Source organism: Oreochromis aureus, linkage group 15 (genome assembly GCF_013358895.1).
Source record: "Oreochromis aureus strain Israel breed Guangdong linkage group 15, ZZ_aureus, whole genome shotgun sequence".
NCBI lineage: Eukaryota > Metazoa > Chordata > Actinopteri > Cichliformes > Cichlidae > Oreochromis > Oreochromis aureus.
In genome coordinates, this window is record NC_052956.1 from 25,442,457 (window position 1) to 25,457,417 (window position 14,961).

At 40.7% G+C, this 14,961-nt stretch overlaps 1 protein-coding gene across 1 annotated transcript in view; it reads left to right on the forward strand.

Annotated features, from left to right (window-relative positions):
• The window catches only part of si:ch211-202p1.5 (uncharacterized protein LOC103909337 homolog), a 29,825-nt gene extending 25,190 nt beyond the window's left edge, over nt 1–4,635 (forward strand). The window contains exons 3-4 of the mRNA XM_039598654.1: nt 1,088–1,207; nt 1,296–4,635. Coding sequence (XP_039454588.1) covers nt 1,088–1,207; nt 1,296–1,398 — 223 coding nt within the window. The 3' untranslated portion in view covers nt 1,399–4,635. The remainder of the gene's footprint in view (nt 1–1,087; nt 1,208–1,295) is intronic.
• Nucleotides 4,636–14,961: the final 10,326 nt, after the last annotated feature.

Below are 14,961 nucleotides of genomic sequence, written 5' to 3' on the forward strand. Positions count from 1 at the left end.
GGGATAGTGACGCAGCTGCCCCTCTGTTGGTCTTCCTTGGTCTCTTGTGTTCTGAGGGCCTCTGGATGTCTGGAGTCTTGATCTCCTCCATACCTGCTTCATGCCCTGGAGGACGGGGCTGTGGCCCCCACACCCTCTAGCAGATCGTTACATGAAGGAACCTTTTAAATACAAGCGCGTTCATGCTCACAGGTGTACACATGGGTGCTCACACACACAAACTACACCCTCTTTGGCTCCTACCTCAAAGCACACTGTGCGCTGTCGATCTTACATGCTGCACAATAATGTTTAATATTTAGTATTTACTGTTATATTCCCATAGATTATCGTGATGTTGTTTATTATGTTGCTCTCTTTTTTTCTTCTGCTTGTTTTCTCTTTTTTCTTTCTCAACAGGTGATCCAGGTGATTGATATATGTATTTTTTGTCTGCTTATTTTGTTGGTTTTTGTTTTTTGCCCTTTATCCCCATCCCTCTTTCCCTCTTTCTTTCTCCCCTTTCTTTTCCCCAGTCAAGTCTGTCCCGTATTTAGCAAGTGAAAATAAAATAAAATAAACAATAAAAGGTGAATCAAATAGACCAATACGGCAAGGCTGGGATGGTCCATTTGGTAAAGTAAATCCGTTGGGCATCTTTCTTTGCGTTTAGACAATAATTCTGATGGCAAAAGAGCCAAACGGGACAGGCAAAAATAAATAAATAAGTAAACAAGGAAATCTGTAAGCAGGTCCTTCCTGCAGGAGAGCAGAGCTTGCCTGCTCTGTTGGACCTATTTGTTGCACATTTGAGAGTGCAGATGTATGTGGAGCCAGACCTTTTAGGAGTTTGTTTACTCAGTCATACACAAAGATTGTGGGCACATCATCAGTTCCTCCCTCTGAACAGAAAACACCAAAATATTTCAGAAATGCCATCAGGTAGTGATTTAACTTGAAGCCAAAGTTGCTGCAGGCGTGATCATGCTGTGCTGCACAGACTCTGCACATATCTGACAACCGACAGGAGAACAGCGAGTGTGTTTTCTGCATGTTTGGAGTGCGTCCATCATATCTGACAGTGAATATCTGACTCTGACTCTTCCAGCCAGCTGGTGCCTTACGGCTTCGGATCAGTGCGAGTGAGGAGAGAGCTGAGCCGCTGCCGCTGCATGGATTCAGGGGATGCCAAGTGCATGAAGTTCTGCAGCGTCCAGGAGAAACCAAGGTAAGCACCAGCACATGTGACACACACACTATCGAAGACACATCGTTGACTGAGAACACTCAGAGACGTGTCCTCTCTTTGTCCTCAGAGCTGAAAACGCTCCTTTGAAGAGGAAGACGGACAAACAGCTGAGAGGATACAAAGCTGCATTCTGGGAAAAGAGGAGCAGACACGCACTCAGACAGACCTGAGGAAGAGGAAGCCAACCAGTGACACCAGCCCCTCTTGATGGAAGTCATTGATGTATGAATGAGAACGAAAGGACCGGGCGTGGACATGTACAGTGTGTGTTTGTGTAAATGTAACGACAGTGAAGCGTTAGGACAGGAGTGCTGATCACTTACAAACTCATCTTTCTAACATTTAGCTGGCATCCTGCCCTGCTCAGATTCTTTAGAGCTGAGGGAGTTGAATTTTCTGTTACCGGATGATTGCAGCTTATTTACAGCACAGAAAGATGGAGGACGTCTCCATCAAGGCTGGACCAGAAACTGCTCCAGAGCAGCCGGTGTGTGAAAACCTCACATCTCTGAAGTTTCGAGTTTTTCCAAATGAGTTTCAAATATGTCTGCCACAGAAGCTACATAGGGTCGCTACCTCAGTTAAGGATGTTATGGATCATCTAAGGTTGATTCATTTGGTTGGTTTGTTCCACAGAAATACTTATAAAACAGTCAAATATTCTACGATCATAAAATCTCACGAGGGTTTCAGGCTTGGTTCATCTGAGAAAACGATGAAGCAAAACCCCGAGGCCAGTAGAAGAAATAAAATCAATTTCAGGTCATCCAGCACGATGAAATCACATCAGAACAAAGTCGTGATTTCATTCGATCAAACCGAACTAAGTGGTGAATTTTTAATATTTAGAGAAAGACGTGACGAGCACAACAAATCTGATCAACCGTGAGTGTGCAGATCCACGTGGCAGAAAAAGAGTTTATCGTGATTTGACATGAAAAGATTTCTTAAAGGCTAAACCTCTGTGTCTTCTAAAGCTTGTTTCCATGGATACAGCGGTGATAAATTCGAAACTGCTTGCAGTTACTCGTACAACCACGAGACGTCATCTGTGTTAGCTGTTCCTGTTTTTGCAGCTTTCAGCTTGAACAATAGCTGTGGATTAAAAGCTTTCAGACAAAAACACCATATTTACAGTGTTATGAGTCTGAGTTACAGCTTCAGTGGTGTAATCAAAAAATCTAATGTTTTAATCTGTATAGACTTTATTTAATCTACAAATATGATTTTTAATCTAAAAATATAAAGACTCAGATACAAAACAATTTTATTCTTGAAATATGTCAGAACGTCAGCAAAACAGTAAAATGCTTTGACTCTTCTTGTAAAAATGCTAACTTATTCTTAAATATGCCACAACTTGGTCTTTTTATTTTAGCATCACTTTATAATATTCAGACTTTTATCGTAAAACAAAGCAGCATATTATAACTTTAATCCTGAGCTCCTGGATTTGTCTGCGTCTTCCTCGTGGCCTCTGTTGCTCTCTGAGTTTCTCTCTGATTACAAATAAGCTGTTATGAACATCATGAAGTGTAAAATGTGAAGTGTTTTCATGTATTATTATAATTTTAGTTCACCACACAGAGTTGCCAGTTTGTTCTAACAGGAAGCGATGTGTCTGACTTTTAAACTTCGAACCTCGGCTGCAGAGCCTGCTTTCTAATCAGTTAAATATCCGAACAGCTCTGTTTTTCTTTTTTTGTAATGTGGTTATAAAATATAAAATGAACATTTTTTCTTTAATATTTTGGAGTAGTGAGGTTTTGGTACAGAGTGAGGACACTGCTGTGCTCTATCAGGTAATAAAAGTGAGCAAGTGCGAAAACAAAGACAGACTGTTCAGATTACAAACACGGTGGCATGATGTCAGAGTAACAAAAACCCATCCAACATTAATTATTAACATTCTGTACATTCACCTTTATTTTAAAGGTGAATGTAAAGAATGAGAAACATCATATGATTATTTCCACATTTGCAACAAGGCTGACTGTGAAAGCAAAAAACTAAATAAATAAATGAAATCTGTGTACGTGGAGGATGTGGGACAGATTCAGTCCTCTAAATGGAAGACACCACCGTTTCCATTCAACTGAGTGTCTGTGTTTGTGTTCTTGTGTTGCTCTACCTTTTCTTAAAATAGACCAAAGGTCATCATACTTGCCCAGGTCTAACAAACTAATGTTGGCAGTTTGACTCACTGACTTGCACCGTTGCTCTTCGCTGTGGGGATTCAGGCTGGGCAGGTGTTCTGGCCGATCCACAGAGATTCAAATATGAATATAATCTGCCAACATCTTTTACTTCACTCCCGTTTTTGTGGTTGGTCGTGGCAGCTGGACCCCACATGAAACCACCACAGCCTGTTTGGATGAGGGAATGACGAAGCCTGGTTCTCCCTGAGGTCACTTCCTGTTTAAGGAAGGTTCTTCTCTCCATTCTCAGAAAGTGCTGCTCACTGTTGGCTCTCTGTGAGGCTGTAATGCCTGTGACTTTAAAATGCAAAAACTTTATCCCTAACAGTAGATACTTCGTGGTATCTACACCTATCACGTATTTGAAAATTCATGGCAGTAGATACTCAGTACATAGAAACATACATATTGTAGTGATATTGCACAGTGGTGTACTCACTGGAGTTGTAATGTTAGAGTTTTCAATATGGATGCCTGAATGTGAATAATAATATATATCTTTATACTTTTGTAGACTCTCTTTGTTCTTTATTTCATGTGATTGCATGAAACCACACTGCACTACTTATTCCTCCATCATGTTAAAGCAAACCTGAGAAGTGATGCAAACACATGTGACTGTAAAAGAGAAATATTTATCCTTTATGATGCTCCTCTGTAAACATGAAGAACAATGAATAATCATTTAAACATACATGTCTCTGTAAGCTGCAGCTGCGTATGACAGGCAGTTAGTGGCATGACCTTTGACACCTGAGGACCTGTGAGTTCAGCTAATGGTCAGGTTACATCCATAAACAGAAATGAAATATCTTCAGGCAACAAAGAAATGTGATAAAATAACAGAGGATGTTATGTTTGGGGTTAAAACTTCTCCTCTTAAGTGCCTGCTTTAAGAGATTTCACCACTAAATGGCAGGAAGACTCAAACAAAATCCATAAAGTGACCACTAGACTGTGAATATTTCACATATTAATATTTCTTGTGGACAGCAAAATGTCCACATGAAATATTATGTGGACATTTCATGTCTGTATGTCACAGTTGGCCTACGTTAGCATAAAGACTGGAAAGAGAGGATATAAAACACCAACAAGCGAGATTATTTAGCAATTCAATACAGTTTTATTTATATAGCGCCAAATCACAACAACAGTCCCTTCTAGGCTTTATATTGTAAGGTAGACCCTACAATAATACACACAGATAAAAACCCAGCAATCATATGACCCCTAATGAGCAAGCACTTTGGCAACAGTGGGAAGGAAAACCTCCCTTTTAACAGGAAGAAACCTCCGGCAGAACCAGGCTCAGGGAGGGGTGGCCATCTGCCGCGACTGGTTGGGGTGAGACAGAAACATAGAGTCACAATTTTGTTTTACTTTCAATTTACTAAACTTTAGAGTTCACTGCTCAGACAAAGTGAGTGGTTTTAAATAGTATTATAAAATGAGAGAAAAATCTTTCAATGTCAGAAATATAGGACATTATGATAATTCTGCTCTCCTGAAATGGTGCCTTTCATATCAAACACACTCACCTTTGTTTCTTCGCTCACTGTGTGATAATACACCTCTCTGCATTTAATCATTAGTCATTATTAATCTGTGGCTCTCTTCCATAGAGTGTCTTTGTCCTGTCTTCCTCCCCTCACCCCTAAGAAACCCAGAGGTTTCTTCCTGTTAAAAGGGAGTTTTTCTTTCCCACTGTCACAAAACGCTTGCTCATGGGGGGTAATATGATTGTAGGGTCTTTAGCTTACAACACAAAGTTCTTTGATTTGACACTATATAAATCAAATCATATTGAATCTGCTGTTAATACAATAATAATACAACAACAATGTTATTATATTAAAAGTTAAATATATCCAGGAATTTTATCTTGACAGTAACAATGAGAAGTGTATTTAAGCTACTTTTTATCAGTTTATAAGGTATGAAACAGTTTGTTATTAGTGCGTTTCTGACAAATTTCCTCTCAGGAACAATAAAGCAGGTCTTGTTGTATCTTATCTTACAGGAGTTATTAGTCTGTCTCTTTACTGTCAATGCAGGAAGAAGTGAACCTTATGTTATGAGTCCAGGGGAATGTGAGGAGGCTGAGGTGATGGATGTAAGCCGTGTATACATCTGCTCTTCTCTTCTCTCACCTTTCATCACCTGCAATCCTTCTCTAACCTCTGACTTTAAGCGGGTAAAGTGGCCAGGTGAGAATGTAAAAAATGTTGGTGTTGGACATAAAAATGTGCCTGATTAACAACATTTTTCATCTACAGCACATTGTGCTGTGCACATTATATTTTGAGAGCTAACTTACTCCTTCATAACAACCTTAAGTTAAAATTCGGACTGTGGGTGCTTTGACTGACAGGTAAGAGATGCTAGAATGTCATCTGCCTCATGTGGTACATGATGGTTGACCAATCACAGGGAGGTTTTACTCACCTGTCTGAAGCCTTGGTTATTCAAAGGCCATCAACTCTCTGATGATGATTGATGTTCGATCTGGACTTGTTTCCTGCTACACTCTCTCAACACTGTAAAAATGAAAACCTGCTCTCCTCAAGCGCAAACTGTTGAATGAAGCATGAAACAGTTTCAGGTGTTTTTCTCCTGAATGAGGCAGTAAAACATCTTTGATTACTCACACAGGACCTTCTTACACCTGCTCAGATAAACAGTGATTGATCTCACATAATTAAAAACACATTATGGTGCTCTTATCATACAAAAATGCAGCAGGTATTTTCTCTCAGTCTTGGCAGACACAAGACAACATATAAAATTTAATCCTGTTATTAATGTTTCTGTAACATGAAGCTTGGAACAGAACCATCTGTAAAATAATGTTTTTATGATGTCATGAATGCCAAACTTTTATAATGTAAAGCATCAAATATGGATATTTACTTTGTAGATATGTTTAACTACTTAAACAATTAAAAGCAACCTGTGAACACCACCACTGACTTTTTAAGTACTGATTACTGAACACTTGTTTCATATTTTCATGAAGTTAAATATTAAAAGAACTACAAGAATATGAAAGGTCCTCGTAGTCCCCCATAACTAAAGCGTTTCGGCCATTTTCACTTGGGATATGACAGCCTGAGACTGATAAGCTTATTCTTCTCTGCTGCCTTGGCAATACCTCAATGTCTTCAGGGAGATCTGGGAGTCTTTGCACCTCTGTGCAGACTGCTGCATCCATGACTTCATGCGTGGTAGAACGGATGGATGGATGATAGATGATAGGTATATGGATGGATGGATGGATGGATGGATGAATGTGTGGATGATGGATGGATGGATGATGGATGGGTGGATATGAGCTGGTTTGTTGCCAGTTTGTGTTTCCAGTCTCATAAAGACATTTTTCCAGTTTCACTGCGTTTCTTTGAGTTTAGTCCTGCAGTGCTGCCTGTAGGTAATGGTGTAGAGGTTGTGCAGCAGCGCCATCTACTGACTGCAGCCAGAACTGCACTGAGACCACAGAGACTCATGACGTATCATAATTTTGTTCATGCTTAACACATAACAAGTGAAGCCAGCGCAGAAGTGGCTTGAGCCTGACGTCATTCTAATGGCTGGGTTTTCTAATGGGTTAATGGACTCAACATGATGTGATGGTTAGTGAAACGCTTTCAGTATATGCTGTTGTTGTTTCAGACTGAGGCTGTTAGACTGCTTATACACTGTAACCTGTGTGTGTGTGTGTGTGTGTGTGTGTGTGTGTGTGTGTGTGTGTGTGTGTGTGTGTGTGTGTGTGTGTGTGCTGCTTAATAAAAGCTTTCTTTGCTCTTTTTATTTCCTTGTTGGCAAATAAAAAAGTGTATTATCAGAACTTTATGATGCAGCTGATAAGGACTCGTGCTGTGTGTACGTGTGTGACTTCTGCTCTTTATTCCAAGGGTCACGGCGCAGTTTTCAGGTTTCCTTAAAGAAGACTTCAGTTAGATCCAGAGAGCTGAGACTGTGTGTGAATCTCCTGCTCTCTGCACGTTTCCCGTTGAAGCTGCGGATTCATTTCAGCTTCATGCAGATTATTTTCACCATCAGAAGGTAACGTACTTTAACTCTGAACACAAAACCTGATGATATCAACCAGCAGATTTATTTTGTTCTGTGTTTATCGTGATCATTTGATCAGTTCAAACATTTTTACAGTATTTTAACACCAAGCTGAGCAAAGTTACACAAAGTGAAATGTTTAGAAACATTGTTAACGATTGTGGGACTTTAACTTTTACCTGGCAGGTGGTGTTACTGAGAAGCAGCAAGGTTCAAAGTTCTTTACATAGAGCTACAAAAATATTGTTAACATTTATCACTGATTAACAGATCATGACTCACCTTCAGCCAGGAGAAAAGAATCAAACAGGGCCATTGAATATAAAATGATTAACCTCAGCAGGCAGAATTTTAATGTTTGATCAAATGTGTTCATGTTCATGTTCAGAAAGTTTTTATGTGTTTTATAAAACTCTGAACATTTACATGGACTTGTTGCCATGTGAGAAATGCTTTGTGTTTCATGTTGATGATACATTTGAATCAAAGCTTTTCATGAAGTTATAATTTTAGCATTTTTATTAAATTATAAATACCATAAAGAGAGAAAATTCATTAGTTTTCACCATGTCTTCTATAAACCAGGCAGAATAATACATGAAGACTGCTCTGTAAAAACCTTCAGCAGACATTTGGTGGATGTAAAAATCAATGAACTGGTTTAACATAACAAATATTTTTGACTTTAAATATATGAAATTTACAATTTCATTTTAAAATAGTATTAGAAGCATAGATGCAGATATGAGATCCTCATTAAACCTCCACAGTTTATCAGTGACATTAAGGCAGCCTCTTTTTTATTTTATGTTTTTTTTAATATTATCTTTAAGGGTTTTTTTTTAAACTAAATTGTTCAAATATTAATTCACATATGATCATAAACAAACTGTAGCAACAAAATCATCTACAAGTGTTATTTGGACTTTTTTCTTTTCCTGACAGAAGTTATGAAGAACACAACCTCATAATTCAAAATGTACTGATGCAAAAAAAACAAAAAAAAAATGTTTTTTTTAGAATTACCGTGCCTTAAACCATGATGACATCACTGTTTGCACAGATTAAGCTCACAGTGAAGCAGCTGGGTTCTGCTAGAGGTTTCACTGACCTGCTGTCTGATCGGCTCTGACGGTGATTAAGAGAACGTAACAGAGTCCTCAGGTTAAAGCAGCTTCTCTCTGCGTTTCCTCTAAAGGTGAAGATAGAACAACTCTGTGATGGACGTGGACCTGAATCCACCTGGTGAGGATTTTCTTTATTCTGTCTGCTGCTCCACATGAGAACAAACACCATTCTTAAGAAAGAAACGAGGCTAATGTTGAGTCTTGTAAATTAATGTCATAACATATGACTTCCTTTTTCTACAGCTAGTCTTGGTATACACAGTAACACAGTCTGAAGCAATGTTCCCTCTAATTTTTCATGTGTCTGAGCGAACACACAAACTCCCTGAGCGATCTCGTGGACCACTGTGAGCGACATTAGATGTGTGCAGTGTGGTCACGCCAGCGTCCAATCCATCCAAGTTACATGTTTATTAAAATAATAAAATTACAGCATTTACATTTCTGTTAGACTACTTTTAATTAACTTCTTTAGCCCACTTACAATGAAAATTAAAAAAAAAAAAATCTTGTTCATGACCTGTGTAGTATGTTAACACTATTGGAAGTAAAAATAACTTGAACTCCAATTTTGAAAACACAACTTTCTTTCTTTTTTAAAAATAAATAAATAAAACTCTGACAACAAAGTTTTTTGCAGCTCTTTACCTAAAAATGCAGCCAAGGCGGTTTTTTTAAACAAACATTTCAAAATATTTACAGAACAATCAGGTGTTCTGCATCAAATCTGATGCCACTCCAAAAAATAATTTCTGTCCACTATGAAATAAAGGAGAACAACAGCCTGATACCTGCAGGCCTGACAACAGGAGATGTATCACTGCTGTAACACCTGTAACATTCAGCACTCGCCTCATTGTTCTGACACACACAACAAAACTATTGACTACACTACACACTAACTACACAAGATTTGCGCTAAACGTTGCAAATCTCTCACGTCTCAAAACACCATCGTCACTCCTAAAACTTCCTCCCGTTTCTTAACAACTAAATGCCGTGTTTTGATTGGTCGACATGGTACATTTTTCGACCAATGGGAAAGGGTGGAGTGATTTGGTTTCGTCTTTGCTCACAGGTGGAGAGTGCTTTCGAGCGTTTTCCTTATAAAACGCCGTTTTTACCGTTTCTTCCCGCAGTAAATATGAACAACAATAGTATTCCGGAAGAAAACCAAACATTGCATTTTTTTTTTTTATCATAACTCTGGTTTTATGTGGCCTATCAACACAATTTAAAAACTGGTATAAAGTCCACACTTTTTCCGTCAATTGTTCGTCTGTCCTGCTCACATCTCCAATGGTTGTACACGTTGTCATTAACGTGGCTTCACTCCACATCAGCCACGACGCTTTGCTAGCTAAAACACCGGTGTTGGCACATATTTACTTTAATTTCAATTCAGGTTAGAATTTTTTTTTGTGTGCGCAACGCAGATTTTCTCTGCGCAGAGACCGTGCCAACAGTGCGCAATTGCGCAATTACGTGCGCAGCTTAGAGGGAACATTGGTCTGAAGTATATATGTTGTTGTGCTGACTGAGCGTGTTGCTGTGTCTGTGTGAAGGTGTAGCCTCTTCTGTGGATTGGTGTGAGCACAGAAAGGTGGGAGTCCCTCCCACTGAATCCACTCTGTGTGGGGAACATGAGAGCCAGATCAAAGCTCAGAGGTGAGAAGACCATCTCTAACTTTCAGGACTCTTCTCCAGGTCACAGTTCAGCACTCACATCACAAAATCAATATTAAATCGGTGTGTAACTTTCCCAGAACAATGTCAGACTCTGTAGTTTTCTCTGGTCCCGTCCCCAGTAGGACCAGGAGTGACATGTTTAGCTGCATGTTCTCCATGCAGCCAGGAGGAAACCTGATCTTGTTAGGAGAGACGGCATCCATCCCACTTTGGATGGAGCAGCTCTCATTTCTAGAAATCTGGTCAAATTTATCAACCCCCCCCAAACTGCTTCCTAGTTGGGACCAGGAGGCAGAGCTGCAGCTTCCTAATGAACCAGTTTGGATTTAGGAGACAGACGCCCTCTCTAATTTTAAGATTAAGCTCCCACATAGCAGACAGGTCTGGCCCGGATCTGGTGTCAAGCCAGCACTGCTGGCTGACTTCTGGCATGGTAAGTGGTATGTCATCCAGATATGGACCAGGCCTGGCGTAGATGGCACTATTTATGGGATGGCATGCCATATCTGGCTCAATTGTGGTTTGGTTTATGGTGCCCAGGCTCATAGAAAACAGGTCTGGCTCGGATCTGGCATCAAGCTGGCACTTCTGACTGACTGGTGTCATGGCAGAGTGTATGTCAACGAGATGTGGGCCAAGTCTGGCAATGATGGCACTATTTATGTTCCTATTTTCCTATTTTAGTTAGAAGACCCAAATGCGATAACGCAATACTATCCTGCTATGGTAGCCAACGTTTCAAATGCAGGTTTGACAGGTTTGTGAGTGTACACTTTATCCAAAACCTAGTGAGGGTTTACTCATGTTTAGCACCGGGTGGCTGTAGCTCAGGAGGTAGTGCAGGTCACCTACCTACCGATCGGAAGGTTAGTGGTTCGATTGCTGGCTCCTCTAGTCTGCATGTCAAGAGTGTGAATGTGTATGAATGTAGTTAGGAAGCACTCAGTTTAGAGGAAGTGTGTGATTGGGTGAATGTGGCATGTTTTATAGAGCACTTTGAGTAATTCCTGAGAGTAGAAAAGTGCTATATAAGAATCAGTCCATTCACTGTCTGAACGGAGCTTCATCTTGCTTTTGCACTATTATGTTCTGACACATGTTGTTATCACATGGTCTGATTAAGTTACACATTAGGCTGACATCTGGGGCCAGAGCTGAAACTGTTCTGGGCCAGCACAGGGCCAGCAGTGTGTCTGCTGGGCCAGCACAGGGCCCAGCAGACACACCTCTGGCAAACCAGATCTGGGCCACCAAAGGGCCGTCATTCTTTGAGTTATGTGGGGCATGTGTAGGCACATTGTGTGGGCCAGATCCGTGCCATACCAATTTTGCTATGTGGGCTTAAAGCTTTCCACAGTGTGTCCTTGTTCTGTCTTCCTCCCTGAGCCTGGTTATCTAGGAAGTCTCTTCCAGAAGAAGAAACACTGTCAGTATGTGTTGGAGTTTCTTTAGAATATTCCAGCATCTTTCCTGTACAACATAAAGCACTTTCAAGTGACTGTTGGAACTGAATCTTCATCGTCATTATTCATGCTCAGAGCTCTGTGTATGTCGCGTTCAAGGGTAAGGCAGCGGGGCGGACCAGACTCTCCCGGACCTGGAGCTGATCCTGAACCGAGCTGGGTGTCTGAATCCCTGAATAGTGAACGGGTCATGAACATTTACACTCCCATCTCTCAGATGCCATTCTCTGACAAAACGTGAGCTTTGACTAAAAACTACATTTCTTTCTAGTCGTTTCTAGAAGCTTCTTTAAACCTCTGCTTATACAAGTGTGTTTTATGTTTCAAGACCAAATAAAAAGCAGACATTCGATCCTTGTGTAACCACATGTCAGACTGTGACAACCAGCGGCTCCGTCATCCGTGAAACTAACTTTAAAGGCTCAACGTAAGGATGAAAATTTGATTATCATTTGATATTTTTAGAATTTACTGTGTATGAAATGTATCCTGTCTTTTCTGATATTTCCACAGAGATGAGCAGCAGCAGAGTTTAAAGGTTCCCCATCACCAGCCTGATAGTGGATACCAAACAGCTCTGCAGGACATATTTATGGTAATGTAATCACAGAACACACTTTTATAAATATCACCATGGAGAAATTCTGCAGTGTTTCTGCTTAATACTACAAAAAAGTCATCAAGCAGCCACTTTGTTGGGAAGTCCAGTATTACAGTAGCAGGTGGATCTTTTACATCACAGCTCCTGCTGTTTGGGAAAAATGCTGCTTTCTGCTCTCTTAAATTTAGTTTAGTCCAAAGTTCATGTCTCTGTTTTCATCAGAGCCAGCTGGGGCTTGAAATGTTGTACTCTTTCCAGGTTTGTCATTACTTATATGGTACAAGTAATGACAAAAATATCTCAAAGACAGTAACCTTGACTGAGTTGGTGCTTTTTCTGCACTGAGCACTTCAAAGACAGTTAGATACACTAAAGGTGGTGTTGTGTTTAACAGAAGCTGACATTTCTTTCTAGCAACTTGAGGAGAACATTATGAGATTTGTGAAGACCGAGCTGAAGAGGTTCCAGGAGGTCCTAAATCCAGATTACAGAGACGGTGGACTTGATCAGAGTGAAGGTGAGGGCCTGGGTGGTACAGCTGAAGAGCAGAAGAGCAGCAGACAGTCATTTCTGAAGATCACACAACACTTCCTGAGGAGAATGAAGCAGGAGGAGCTGGCCAACTGTCTACAGACCAGTAAGATGATTTAAAATAAGATAAGAAATATGCCAAGATTACCCATAAAGGTTTGTTCGGTGATGTCAAGAGATTTATTCTAAAGACACTTCTTCAGCTAAGAGTCTAAGGGTAGAAACACACAGACGCTGCAGCATTTACTTGTATACAAGGGCGATCACAGAACGCTCACACCAGAGTGGGGGCCCTGCGATGCGCGCTCCGTTACCGCTCTGGTCTTTATTTATATACAAAGCAATACAACAGTGAATACGTCTATTCATAGGCAGAGGAATGTTAGTGCGTAGGGAGTGAAGATAAGAGTGGTTCAGGTGTATGTGTGTGTGTTGTGAGATTCAGAAGGACGCGGCCCCTCTTCTTGTTAGAGAGCGCAGATAAAAGTGTCCAGCTCTCCTCCTCTTCCTGCTTGTTCAGCTATTATCGCTGTGAGAAAGAATTTATAAAACAGTCTTGTAGTGGACAACAGTCTAAGTCATCAAAAGGTCAACATACAGTATTCTATCATATGCAAACTTATATCATTAAAAGCTTATACTGACTACCAAGTACAATTTTCCATTGACAGGTGACCTCCAGCTGTGGTGGAGAGGAGGTCCAGTTTACAACCTATTATAGAGCCAGCCTTCATGATCAGTTTATTTAGTCTGTTGGTGTCATCAGCTTCCACTGGTGATAATGTGATTTTCTTTGCTAAAAGAACTAGGCGTGTTGTTTTCACTAACACTGGAGTCTCACTATGCTTTTGACTCCAGCTGTAAATGTGACAGCTGGGAAGCACAAGTCCTCAGGACCTTAATAGTGACATCTAGGGATGGGTATCGTTTAGGTTTTATCCGATACCGGTGCCAAACCGGTACTTTTGAAACGGTGCCGGTGCTTAAACGGTGCTCAAACCGGTGCTTAAAGAATGGAGAACACAAAATTGGTCCAAAAACCTCTCATGTTCAGCTTTTTTTTGTAAAAAAGATAACAATGTTAGCCTTTTCTGCAGCTATAGGGCATATATGGCATCACTCTTGGCTGGAAGCAGTGCTTAAACAATGGAAAAACACAAACTTTGTCCAAAAACCTCTCATGTTTAACTGTTTTCCACTTTTCTTTGGGCTACCTTTTTGGCCAGGGTGAAGGGAGTATCTGCCATCAAACAAGAAGACAGCTGCATGTAACTACGACGGTGTTTGCTAGTTCACCTTACATGCATTAATGTAATAATGTGGTTAGCCTACTCAACGTTACACACGAACAACATGAAGCTACTCACGCAGAGAAGAACGGCTGCTGCTGCCATCATCATCCGTCATCATTTCTGCTACGCTGACAGGGCTAGGGGCCAGGACTCTCTATTGGGGGGATGTTGCTAACTCCGGGTCCGATAACAGGCACCACACCCGCAGTAGATGTGCAGTGTGAGGTCTCGCAGCAAGCTATCAAACACGGCTTATTTCTCGGCTTTAAAAAAAAACCGCTATGCGTCGCCAGGTGTTTCATCAGATTTGAGGTGTTACCTCCTTTGACAGTATCACAATATCAGCTTAAAGCACTTGTTGCAGGCTGCTGAGTTTGCATCTTTTGCTGTGAAGTACTGCCAGACTTTTGATCGCTTCGCCTTGGGCATTTTTAATCTGTAGCTCTGCTCTAAAAGAACGTACGTACCTGGCCCCGCCTACTATCCTCGGAAACGTAAAATGATTGGCTAGAATTGGCTCAGGGGAAAAAAAAGCACCGAAATAAAGCACCGAAATGTGCGCTGCTTTTCGGTCTGGTTACTACCGTTTATGTCAGCACCGGTGCCATCATGGCACCGGACACCGGTACCCATCCCTAGTGACATCACAGTCCAGCAGGGAATGTTTCTCAGTGTGACAAAGGGGATGAGCAGTTGTAATGCTCTCCACTTGTCCCAGATGCGTTGACTTTTTTTGCTCACTATGTCCATTATTCGGT